This window comes from Sycon ciliatum, chromosome 6 (genome assembly GCF_964019385.1).
Source record: "Sycon ciliatum chromosome 6, ocSycCili1.1, whole genome shotgun sequence".
In the NCBI taxonomy this organism is placed as follows: Eukaryota; Metazoa; Porifera; class Calcarea; order Leucosolenida; family Sycettidae; genus Sycon; species Sycon ciliatum.
In genome coordinates, this window is record NC_088648.1 from 27,231,570 (window position 1) to 27,244,243 (window position 12,674).

Here is a 12,674-nt window from a genome sequence, read left to right on the forward strand (position 1 = left end):
TAGGGCTGTGTTCCCAGTAAAAAAAACCCATCAGTCCTCTCTTTATAAGGACCGTTATCTCAACATTCCTAGCCCTTTCGTACTCTCTGCTTTCCTTTTGTGCTTCTGGCCAGACTGCAATTATCACTATTGGCAACAGAACATTTTTCGTTCATGCTATGGTTATGGCTTTGTTACAGTGCATTATTTAGTGCACGAGTAACTGTATAGTGTACACCCTCTGGAAGACCGCGGACTCCCCATATTGCAACGGAATAGCGAGACACTGAACTTTAATAATCATTGGTGCAATTGAAGATAATTATTACGTGGGTTTGCAGTGGAGCAAGCAGAGAGTAGAGTAAGTGTCTCCAGCTATGAGCGATAAGAAAAGGCATGAAAAGCGTACATGTTGCAAGCAGGCTAGGCAATAAACAATTATTACAAGCATTGACAATGTGTAAAGGATAGCGTGGTAGCGTGATATCAGAAAATTATTTCGCCTTAGGTATCATAGAGGCTAAAGACAGTCAAACCCAAGAGGAGATGTGGTTGCATTTTGTCTTACTGTTCTTGAAAAGTACTAAAAAAAGCCCGCAAAAAAAGAACAGCAAATGGTCTGTTTTCACGTAACCTCCCGTAAGTAACACATTGATTGTATTCGACAATTTATAATGTCCAGTTGGCGACTTTCAAGGACAGTCTGGTTTGTATCAGTCCTCGAGCACACCATGCTCGGCGGTTGGTCCAATATGCTGTATTCTGCCACCTAGTGAAGATATGAAAGAAAATCGTACAGTCCACGTGTAACGGCTTGGAGGTTAAGTGCAAAAGATGCCCATGCTGCAATGGGGCTACAAATTCTAACAATAAAGCTAAATATATTGAAATAGTAAGTAAGGAATCGGCAAACAGCGCCTTGTTTTCTCAAATATCCGAAGTTTTGCTAATTCCAACGGGCGATAAGCTGGATGCAAAGAATATGCAAAATGGTGGTAAGTGCTCCAGATGCAGAAAACGTAGAAGAGAAGAGGAAGAAATATAGAAAGCATGTATGGCTAAATCTGGCCCATTGTTTCGTACTGGGGCTCTTGGTTTGTTTCCACTGCAGTTGAGGTCATCTCGTAAGCATCATTTTCTGTCAATTTGCTCGTAAAAACCGTTGGTGGCTCGTTGGTGCTAGTCTCTCTTTTCGTGGGGATCTTAGCCGGGCCCCTGCGTCGCGCTTGATAAACTATCATAAAAGTGCCAGGAATAATCAAGCCGACAAGAAACCCAATAGCTCCTGCAACAATGGTGAACGTTGTGGAAGATGCCATTGTTTGTTGCTCTGCAGAGTAAAATCAAGCCAGCACATTAACATTAAACATAACATAACACATTTATATCATTGAAGAAAACGCCTTTCTGGAGAGGTTTCATCTACCGAATATGGCATTCTTAACCTTCCCCACCTCTGTGGTTGCACCTCACAAAATGGAAGGAGATTAACTCAAGCAGCCACTTGCGTTCAGCATCAAGCTTTTTGGCCCAAGACGACTTGTTGATAGCTTTAGTTCCCAGAAACAACTGCAAACCGACGCACCCAACTGAATAAAAAAATTCATTATTATAACATTCATTCTTCCACTAAAGCTGAAGTTTCAGTGAATACACTTTGGAACACCCATAACAATTTGCTTAATCTTTTATCTCCTTAGAATCGGCTTTTCGTGCATCTTTGTAGTGCAGTAGTACATTGTGCTGTTGAGCAACCGAAGTACAATGAATTCAATACAGTGCAACACCGGCGCGAACACGGAATGTACATGTCATCGAATGAAATCATGAATAGATTTTGGTTGGAGTAAAGCGAATCAGCACACGAAGCTCAGAAGCCATATAATTATTTCGACTAGGCCTTTCATTCCATTACTTTTCAGGTCGAATACAATGATGATTAACAAGGTAGTAAGCAAATCCTTATAACCGGTACATTTTGGCGGGCAGAGCATTGACAAAAATAGCACTTGCAAGTGGCACCAACAGCATATTTGGCGATCAAAACACCAGCAACTGTCATGAGACAAAGTGAACGGCTGCGTCTCCGCAACAATGCTCTGGAACAAGCGGCTGATACAGAATTGGCATGTGGAGGAGTTTGTGACTCCTCGCCCTGCAGAGAAGTCGCCAGCGGCACAACTGCGATGCAGAATAGCTACCACAGGAATGGACCAACGGACAATGACGATAATGAGAAGGACTCAGCGATACTCCGTCACCTGACATCGTCACCAGCCTGCCTAAGTGCAGTCTGCAAACATTGCACCCACTTTCACTTCACAATTCAAGCGCGTGCGCGCAACAAATCTCACCTTGCTGTGCTGCAGGCAGTGTAGATTGCAAAGCTGAAGCCTGAACTGTGCGTGCAAAAGAAGTATGTGCGAAAGTGGTCACTGTTTTTACATTGTAGTACCGTGGTCCCCACTGTTGTCTGATACTGGTAATATTCATTGTCTCACTGTGTAGTTGGAGCCACTACTGCAATCTTTTAAAGTGCTATTTGGTCTATGCTCTGACCGCGAAATATGCTGTTGACGCCACTAGCGCTATTTTTCAAGTGCCATTTTTGTCAATGCTCTGCCCGCCAAAAAGTGCCGGTTATAAGGACTTGCTTACTACCTTGTCAATAACCATTGTATTCGACCTGAAAAGTAATGGAATGAAAGGCCTAGTCGAAAAAATTACATGGCTTCTGTGCTTCGTGTGCTGATATGAAATCATGCCCTAGACACCTGGAAGGGTTGGGCCAATTCTGCTCTTAGATAAAGCCATATATGAGCATAAAATCACCCATTTTAACGTTGGTGAAAAGTCGTTTCGGAGACAGAAACTTTAATACAGCAATCGTGAGACCTAACTGTGCGGTAATCATGCTTTCTTCCCGTAGCTATGCAGAAGACGTTACTTCAGTAACTTCTGGTGCTAGCCAGGGTCCACACAGCTTTTATTTGGTGTTTGTTTGTTTGTTTGTTTGTGTCACGCCTTTAGCTATCCCGTATCTGTCCCGTACCGTACCGTACCATCAAACACTGCTGGCCACGGTTGGACAAGTGTTAAAAAAGCTGGCCACAATATTTGCTGGCTCCCATATCCAGATATCTGGCCCGTACCGTACCGTACCATCAAACACAGCTGGCCGCAAATAGCTGGCAACCGTATTCGTCGTATTATGTATACGACTTCCTGAGGTATGGGGAGATTTGGAAAGAAATAGGGAGACGAGGAGGGAATGAAATTAGAAGGGACGTTAGCTGCAGAATAGGTGATAGGATCCGTCAGCAAAAACATACTTTGGAAGAGAGATCCCGTTGTCCCCAAAATAAGCGTGAATGGGCGATTCAGCGCCGGTCACAGGAAACGTCGGAAAAGAGATCCCGTCGACTCCTGAACGCCCGTGATCGACAGAGTCAGCGCCGGTCCCAGGAAACGTCAGGACAGACATCACGTCGACTCGAGAACGATAGTGCAGGTTCGAATCCAAGGTTATGTTATTAACATCCCTATGGTTTTTGTTTGCATAGGTCATCAAGGCAAAAAAGCATAGCGTAGGGCCCTGAGCTTCCAAGCTCTCTCGTTGCAATAGTAACACACTTGAGAGAGAAATGATAGTTTTTGAAATGTTTGAAATGCACATGTAAAAGAAGAAGAAGACGTGATCGGAACCGTGTTCTGGTTTAAAAGATCTCCATCCTCTACGCTGGGTTGTGGAGACAATAGAAGATACGCGAAAAATAGAGACAACCAAGTGCAGAAATCTCGGTGAAGACGAATCAGACGTTCAGCATACCCCCCAACCAAAGACCATGCCGTTTGCTCTTTCCACTTCCTGATGGATGCATGTAATGATTGTTGGCGACTTCCTTTTTCTCTCGTGACATGTTATTTTTAGCGAAGTCAGACGACGGGTGAAGGAGATTAACGAGCAACATAATCTTGTACTTTTCTGAAAGTTAGCCGAGAATTTCTATGTAGAGATGGCGAATGGCCACAGTCATCCTCGGTTAAAGCAAAAGAAGGCCAATAAACATCGCAGGAACAGCATTGAACACAGAATTTCTTGCACTGGCGCCTAGTGGATGCATGGTTGGCGACGTAACAGGCTGGTCAGGCGCAAACTGATGGTGGTGGTGGTGAGAAGGAGAGCTCTGGGCTAGAACTTAGCAGCTTAGAGAGCGTGTGTGGGCAGGCGTGTGTTTACCGTCATATTGCCAGGTGTGTCTTTACCGCCATATTTATCAACCATAAGTACTACTGCAGTGGTTTCTTCAACTTCATTCTCCTGAGTCAACCGCCGTGTGAAGACATCCAAGAAGAAGTTCGCCTGATGAGTCCAGCGGGGACGAAACGTACGTTGCTGTGTCATCTTCTATGTGCCATGCGATACTTGATGTACCAGCCTGCTATGTCGGATACCGCCAACCATGCATCGACTAGGCGCCAGGCGCGTACTGATGGTGGTGGTGGTGAGAAGGAGAGCTCTGTGCTAGAACTTTGCAGCTTGGAGAGCATGTGTGGGCAGGCGTGTGTTTACCGCCATATTGCCCGGTGTGTCTTTATCACCATATTTTTCAACCATGAGTACAGCTGCAGTGGTGTCTTCAACTTCATTCTCACGTAAGCATTTTAATAATAATAATACTTGAAGCAATTTGAAACTCGGATATTGAGCCAATAATAAAAGTAGAAAGGAAAAGGACATAGCTAGGTGTCCGGACGTCGAACGTTTCAGTACTCTGTCAGTTTTGTGCCTAGTTGTTGCACTTTCTGACTGTATATAGTATGTAGTTACAGTGGTGGAGAGTTACTCCTTACTCGTTTCCATAAGTCCTTTTTCCTTTCTCTTTGAAGTAAGATTAATACTTACTCTGTTATTTGCCTTTACCCACAATTATTTTTGTTATGGAGATCAACGCCACAAGGAGAAGGAAAGTGTTGCCATGGGCAACCAACTCGCTCCTCGAATTGCTATTGTCTTCATGCACTGCGTCGAGACTCGTATGTTGGAGACTGCCATCCTCCAGCCATCCCTCTATGCAAGGTACATCTGTAGTATCCCTGCCTGGCTAATACGGAAGTAGTACGGAACTAATACGGAACTTAACCTGATGGACATTTAGTGTATCTCCGTATGTAAACGTATGGCGTCTGCTGCATAAAAGCTGCTGCGCATTTCTGTTTTGAGGAGATTAGATTTTATAACAACGACAAAGCTAACTCAAAGAAGAAGTAGTCAACCTCTAGGTGTGCACCGGAGAGAAAGTTATTTATTTGCCGCTTCTTCTTTTACTAATAATTATATCCCAGGTGTGTACCTGAGAGAAGAGAAGAATAAAACTAACTCTTGTTGATTACACCGCGCCCACCACTCGGCTACCTGTTACATTGGTCGCAGCGGTGTGTATTTTTTAATAAAACAACGTGATTCGACCCCCAGAACCCCATGGCTCAACCCGCTGCAGCTCCCTGCGATGATTCAAGATGAGAATCATGTTTCTTGCCTTCCTGGGCCTGGCCCTGCTTATTGGCCTTCAGCACAGTCAGGGTGCTAGCGTGAATCACCCTTTTCTCCGCACGGCACACACTGGAGACTCCGATGGCGATTCCAAGCGACCCGCTACCTACATGTATACTACCGGTGGTGATGGCGAAGCTGATGAGGACGACAACAGGCAGGCTGCTGCCCAAGACAAGGAGGATATTCCCGAAGATCAGCAGCGTTTGATTTTCGCCGGCACGCAGTCGAAAGCAGGAGCCCACTCTTCACTTGGTACTTCGCCTCCGTGGTGGGATGCAGATTTTCGTCAACAATCTTCCTGGCTAGACCATCACTCTTTACGTCGCGCAAAGCGATGCTATCGACAATGTGAAGACAACGATTCAAGACGAGGAGGGAGGTCATTTGTCTGATGCCGAGCTAGCCGCTCTGAGTGACCGGCTCAACCAAGATGAAGATAAAACCTGGCTTGCCCTCCACCGTGGCTCCAGCCCCCGCCGTGGTTACTAACGCTGATTCCAGGTATGGCATTTTTCCTGACTTCCTTCAGTCTCCCTATTCTCTTCAGTCTTACTTTATGCGAGTGTGTGAATCCAGTTTTGTTTGGTAGGCGTCTGATCATGGTGAGCCACGGTTTACCTCAGTAACCTTGTGAGAGAAGTGTGTGAGAATCCCCTTTTACACTCGGGGTGTGTACCGGAGTAAGTTCCCACGATGCAGTGCATTTTTTTGTAATTGTGAATTTCCTGGCAGTTTGAGCCCACGATGTGCAGAAATTTGGCTGTCTTTCACGTCCTGTTTGGATGAACATTCTTTCCCTTTTGACCCCAGGGATCGTGTGAACCTGGTGTGCTTTTACTTCTATGTTATGATTTGTTATCAGTTCATTTCTTCTGTCTACTCTAAACGTTATCATTTCCGATATAATTTGCCATTTTCCGGTTGACGCTGAGTACATAACTTTGTTCGCTATTTTTGAAAATCACGAGGGCGTGATTATCTGTAGGAAGGGAGGGTGTAGTATCCCTGCCCGACCAGTACGGAAGCAGTACGGAACTAATACGGAACTTTGCCTGATGTATATTTAGTGTATCTCCGTATGTAAGCGTACGGCGTCTGCTGCATATAAACTGCTGCGCATTTCTGTTTTGAGGAGATTTGATTTTATAGCAACGACAAAGCTAACTCGAAGAAGTAGTAGTCAACCTCTAGGTGTGCACCGGAGAGAAAGTTATTTATCTGCCGCTTCTTCTTTTACTAATAATTATACCTGAGAGAAGAGAAGAATAAAACTCTTCTTGATTACACGGCGCCTACCACTCGGCTACCTGTTACACATCGATGATACAATTATTATAATTCGGATCTGTGGCTCCACTGCTCTCTGGGTATTCATTGCCCACTACAATCGCCAGCACCCCAAAATCAAGTTCACTTATGATAGCAGTGAAAATGGACCCGTTCCATTTCTTGACGTTCGCGTTGAGGTTACCCCTAAAGGCACCATTACTAACCGACTGCTCAGGAAGCCTAGTAACGATGGCGTCAAAGTAAACTTTTATTCCCATAGCTATGCAGAAGACGTTACTTCAGTAACGTCTGGCGCTAGCCAGGGTCCACACAGCTTTAATTTGGTGTTTGTTTGTGTTTTTGTGTCACGCCTGGCGCTATCCCGTATCTGTCCCGTACCGTACCACCAAACACAGCTGGCCGCACTACTAGTATTCAAATAGGGCTTTCAAACGCAAGATCATAACGTGAAGCAACTTGGAAGAATGAGTATGAGTGCGAAGTGTATGGGGGAATGCATGTAGGGCGATAGTGCGGGTTCGAATCCCAGGTAATGCCTTAAAAAATAGGAAAATTGAAAACTTTATAAACATCCCTATGCTTTTTTTGCCGTCATCAAGGCGGTAGATTATGTCGTTTTACCCTCGACCGTACCTGTCCCGTACCTGTCCCGTACCTGTCCCGTACCAAACCGTACAATCAAAGACGGCTGGCCACAAGGCATAACCGTATTCAAATAGGGCTTTCAAATAAAAGATCATAACGTGAAGCAACTTTGAAGAATTAGTATGTATGTGAAGTGTATCGGGGATGCATGCAGGGTGATAGTGCGGGTTCGAATCGCAGGTTATGTCTAAAAACAAAAAGTAGAAATTTATAAGAATTTATAATAATACAAATAACCTACGTGGAGATAATAATTTTAATATAGCTTTTTTCCCACTGATGATAGGAACGAGAAAATCGATTCTGGGTTTTCAATAATATTTTTGTTATAAAATACACAGTAATACATGTCAAACAAGTAACGTAGTTGCGTGATGTCTGCGGCCTTCATTCCTATTCATAGATTTATTAAAATTTATAATATCCCTATACTTTTTATGCCTTTATGCTTTAGGGTTTATCGGGTGTTAGCAGCCGTCGTGAGTTCCCTTCGGGAACGGACACGATAATTTAATTTCTTACTTATGCTTATTTTGTCTAGGTGATCAAGGCAAAAAGGCATAGCGCAGAGCCCTGAGCTTCCAAGCTCTCTCGTTCTCAAGTGCTTCGCCCTGTCAAGTATGCGGTCGGTAAGCAGCACTTCGTCACTGCTCGAAAAAATTCATCCTCACTGGCAGAAGCCTGTGAGAGTCTCCGTATGACAGATTGCTGTTAAGCAACAACTATCCCGAGGCAATCACAAAAGAGATTGTCGGAAAGGTTGCCACACTGCCCAGCGACATGAGCCACCCATTTAAAAAAGAGTCCGCTATACTTCAACTACCCTTTCGCACAGAAGACATTCAGCGGACGGCGAAGCATCCAGTCGAGCGCTCGGGATTCCCGGTCAATGTTGTGTCTGAACACACTCCCAACCTCAAGGATGCCCTTGTGAAGTCAGCGCTGAATCAAATAAAATGCAGCGCGACACTAGAACGAGTGACGCGCCGAGACCAGCGGAGGTGAGGAAGACCGGTCACCCCTTCCATCTCATGTTCCTTTGTTTTGCCGAGCTGTATGTGTGATCCCCCCGGCATTATCTGAAGTGTGCACTGTGTCGCAAGCGCTATGTTGTGGAGACCATCAGGGTTGCACGAGACCGTTTCGAGTAGCACCACTACGAAGCACGTCACAGGATGCTCGACAAACCGTGGGGTAAACACATGGCTACTGATCACCAGCAGCACGGAATCATCAAGAGCACAGACGTGATTTTCATTGAGGCCAAAGGCTCTGGAAACACGGATGGCCAGATGTCAGAAGAAAAATCAGGGAGTCCATCGAGATTCAAGAGCGTCGTCCGGAAATCAAGATCTCCTTCGGATGGCCATTGAAGGCGCTAGCACCCTCAAAAAGAAGTTGCTAAATCTTGCTGTGTCTCTACAGAGGTGTACACACTATTATTGTGATGTACACCTTCGGGCACACATTTCCTGCACTTTATCTGCTGAGCTGCGCCGTACCCACTCTTTCAGCGCATTTCTCTTTGTCTGTTGTACATGCAAATTCATACACTCAATTTCATAGCGCTATCGTGTGTTTCGTTTGCTTTTAACATGGAGATATATACGCATAAAGCTTGCCTTTGTTATAAAAGGCCAGGTTCGCTGCTTGTTAACCCTTTGTGTACGGACTGTACAACTTTCGATCCCCTGGGGTCGAAACTTTTCAAATTGTCAATCGATCGTAACTCAGTCATCTCTGGGTTATTTCTAAAAAATAAAATATGTAGGTCAAAGAGAAAACTCCCTGCTGTCCATTGAAACAATCGCGGACGCACTCCGAAGTGCGGTTCCAGAGGTACGAAGCTCGAAAGTCAAATCGCGGTAATTGTCCCTCAATAGCCGCGTGCGCAAATTTCAGTGAGGGATTTCCCCATAATTCTTGCCATGCGGTGACGTAGAAACACGTTCAAAATGTGTAAAACTTAGTTTTAACAAGCAAGGAGAGCGAAATGGCTGATACAAGACGACTTCTGTCGGAATATTGGCGTTGCAACTAAGACGCTGGGTTGTAGCGCTGGCGTTTTGACCTTTGTGGTGGCAAGTGTGGGCTCAATGTGTTTCTCTTGCGACGAGCTTTCCAGGAAGCCCAAGATTGAAAAAATCGTCAAAAGGAGACCAAAGTTATGACCCGAATTTTGGAATTGGAGGTGAGTCGAGATCAAATTCAGTCTGCGTACATTTTTCCGTACATAAAGGGTTAAGTGTTCTGACGATAGGTGACAGGCCCAAAACGTCAACAATTTTCTCGACGTCAATAATAAAAGAATTTGCATCCAGCGCATGCGCCAAGAGTAAATTGCAACCAAATAGAGCGGTTGTCAGTTGACTAACCTCCTTTTGCTAACATTGCTGACAAGAAATCAGATCTTTAGTCTTTACTTACCAGAACAGGGGCGAACACAGGCTGGAGCTGGTTCAGACCAATTTCCACCTCTCAAGCATACCGTTGTTGTTAGATCCATAGTTTTGTACCCGTCAGAACAAGAGTACGTTCTTCGTATGCCGATGACTTCCGTCCCTGTGTCTATCCGCCCGTTGGCTGGAGCGAATAATTTAGGGCATGAGTTTGTGCCGTCTGTAAATTAAAATACATTGGCAGCAGAAAGTGTGTGTGAAGATTTAGCGGCCAGAAAAGGTTCCAATTTGCACATTGTTTCGGGGATGATTTGCTAAGAAGTCCGCCCCAAATGTCCGAAAATATTGTCAAACGAGAGAGCTTGAAAGCTCAGGGCTTTTTTGCCTAGATCTTCGTGCATCATGGGATGACAATAAGCCGAGTGTTGAGATGGACCTAAAGGAACAGCGATCTCTGCTAGGCGAATGATGTCCGATGTAAGCTATCTAAGCCGTTTTGCAAAATGGAACTGATTCTGAGTAGCCGATTACTTTCGTGTGCATCGTGCTGCTCTTGTCTGCGCAGTGTGACAAGAAGATTTATTTTTCTGCGGCGTGATATCAACCAGAAACACCCACCCGTCGCTCTCAAAATCAACTCGAAATATAGTAACCTTACTAACCGATATCGGGATGAAATGAGCTGCCAAGGGAGCTTTGGCGACATAAAACAAAAATGACAGTTAAGCGACTATATTGATGACCCGGACCAAGTAGAGAAAGCTGCGTCCCCCAAACTTCCATGTATTCCGAATATCTCAACACTCTATGGAAACCTCGGCCATGTAAAGAGAGATTGATGTCAGAATCACCACGTCTGATATGAAAACTAGTAAATGGCGATATTGAATTTGTAGGGCATGACGGTGCCCAAAATGCCAGTCCAGAGCAAGAGGAATGTATAGTACTTCGAAAGACTGTCTGGTGAAAGTAAAGTGCAGGAGATGCATTTAATTATAGGATTCTGTAGTAGTGAATTTGTCAGGGGTGAAACAATTATTTTGTTTTACATGCAGAGGTATATTTACGCTGATAGAGACATATTGGCAATGTGTTCTTATACCTGCCATGTTCGTGTAACAATCCCCCCCCCCCCCCCCCCCCCGACGCCGTTCCTTTTAATTTATTGGGCATTATCTGATGATAATGCAATTTAGCAGAAGGTCAAATTAATTGACCTCCACCATCTGCATAGAATGGGTAGTGATTTCTGTCAATATTTTGAGCGGTTATCTCACACTCACCAGTACACACTGGGTTGCTAGACCAATTGCCGTTCGCTAAGCACACTGCTGTCTTATCACTGCCCAGCTCATATCCAAGATTGCAGGTCGCCGTTCGCACACTTCCGATAGTGTTCTCTCCATCCGAGACCTTTCCATTGGACACTTGCAGTAAGCCATACTGCACAACTCCTGCAACAATAGCCATGACAGGAACATTTTTTGTGACACTAACAGCCAACCGTAGGTTGGCTCCACCATTTGAGTTTGTTTATACTTCCTCCGTATACAAAACTTCGTGACTTTTTTTCAAAGGTGTGTTTGAGCAAGAACCCGGTCAATGAACCGCACCAAAGGCTGTCATCGACAACTCACATTCATTTCGAGGTAAGTTTGGTTGATCCCGACCAGATCCTCCAAGGAAGCCATGCGTTTGAGGACATTCGCGACGGGAACTCATGAGTCAAGCCAAACCATTACTTACTTCCTCGAAACTGACACAGGTGCACCCAAGAAGACGAAACAAAACAACAGCACATCATCTCATGGAGTTAGTTCGAACTGATCGCCATGGCGGAGAGAAAGAGTCTAAGAAGTATAGCTGCTAAAGTTGTGAAAACGAAAACTGCCCCTACGATGACCAAAGCGAAGCGCGCGGGTCGAAAAGACATCAAAACACCTGCAAGGAAAGATGTCACACTTCGCGCGGCGGCAATCACGCGCGGCGGTCGTCTTACAAAAGCAGCCTTCTCCCAGCTGCAGGAGGACTTCCCGGACCAAAATCTGAAGCCTAACTTTGTTCGAAAGCAACTGAAGTGGTACAAAGAGCAAGAATACGGTGGCGTACCAACATCTGCTATGGAATGGGGCCGCAAAAGAAAGCACTGCGGAAGAGAGGCAATAAAGTTTACGGAGAGTATCGCGCAAGATTTGATCGATATCAACAATCGGCATTGGGGCCAGCTATCATTCAAGCGCTTAGCTGGAAAGTTGGCGGAGCGCGGCACCAAAGTAACAGCCATGACAATTCGCAAATGGTGCAAAGAACTGGGAATGGTGAAGCGGAGGCGGTATATCAAGCCGAAGCTGACGGCAACTCACCGGATAAATCGCCTGCAGTTCGTGTTGGGCCAGATCGACCGCTCCGCCAGACGATTCACCAACCTGGAGAACGTTGTACATGCTGACGAGAAGTGGTTTTTTCTCATGAAGGATGGCCAGGTGTGCCGCGTCTTTCCTGACAAGGACGGCAAATACAAACTGCCGGCATCGCCGAAACTCTACCATAAGTCCCGCTGTCCGAAGGTCATGCTCTTGGCTGCTTGCGCAAAGCCAAGAGACGAGTACGGCTACGACGGACGTGTCGGGATTTGGAGCTTCACACTAGAGATTCTGGCCAAGAGGAGCGACATCAGAACTGGAACAATCATGGGAGAAACTCTCATCCTTGAAGACGTGACAGTGAACGCCGAAACGTATCGCCAGAAAATAATCTCCAAGGACGGCGTGTACGACGAGATGAGGAAGCGCATGTGGTGGTTT

General features: G+C 45.4%; 1 protein-coding gene across 1 annotated transcript; it reads right to left on the reverse strand.

Moving 5' to 3' along the window:
* Window positions 1-521: 521 nt before the first annotated feature.
* On the reverse strand, window positions 522-11,350 carry LOC135818929 (sushi, von Willebrand factor type A, EGF and pentraxin domain-containing protein 1-like). Its single transcript, XM_065332113.1, has 3 exons — window positions 11,154-11,350; window positions 9,899-10,090; window positions 522-1,309 (listed from the first exon to the last, which is right to left on the reverse strand). Exons 1-3 carry the CDS (start codon window positions 11,338-11,340, stop codon window positions 1,038-1,040), a joined length of 651 nt encoding a protein of 216 aa, XP_065188185.1. The 5' UTR covers window positions 11,341-11,350; the 3' UTR covers window positions 522-1,037.
* Between the last annotated feature and the right edge of the window lie 1,324 nt (window positions 11,351-12,674).

Coding starts and splice junctions, on each gene's coding strand:
- LOC135818929 (XM_065332113.1), bottom strand. CDS start 11,340: ATGGCTATTGTTGCAGGAGTTGTGCAGTATGGCTTACTGCAAGTGTCC. Junction 10,091..11,153: donor TAGCAACCCAGTGTGTACTG/GTGAGTGTGAGA, acceptor TTTAATTTACAG/ACGGCACAAACTCATGCCCT. Junction 1,310..9,898: donor CTGTGTTCGCCCCTGTTCTG/GTAAGTAAAGAC, acceptor TTTACTCTGCAG/AGCAACAAACAATGGCATCT.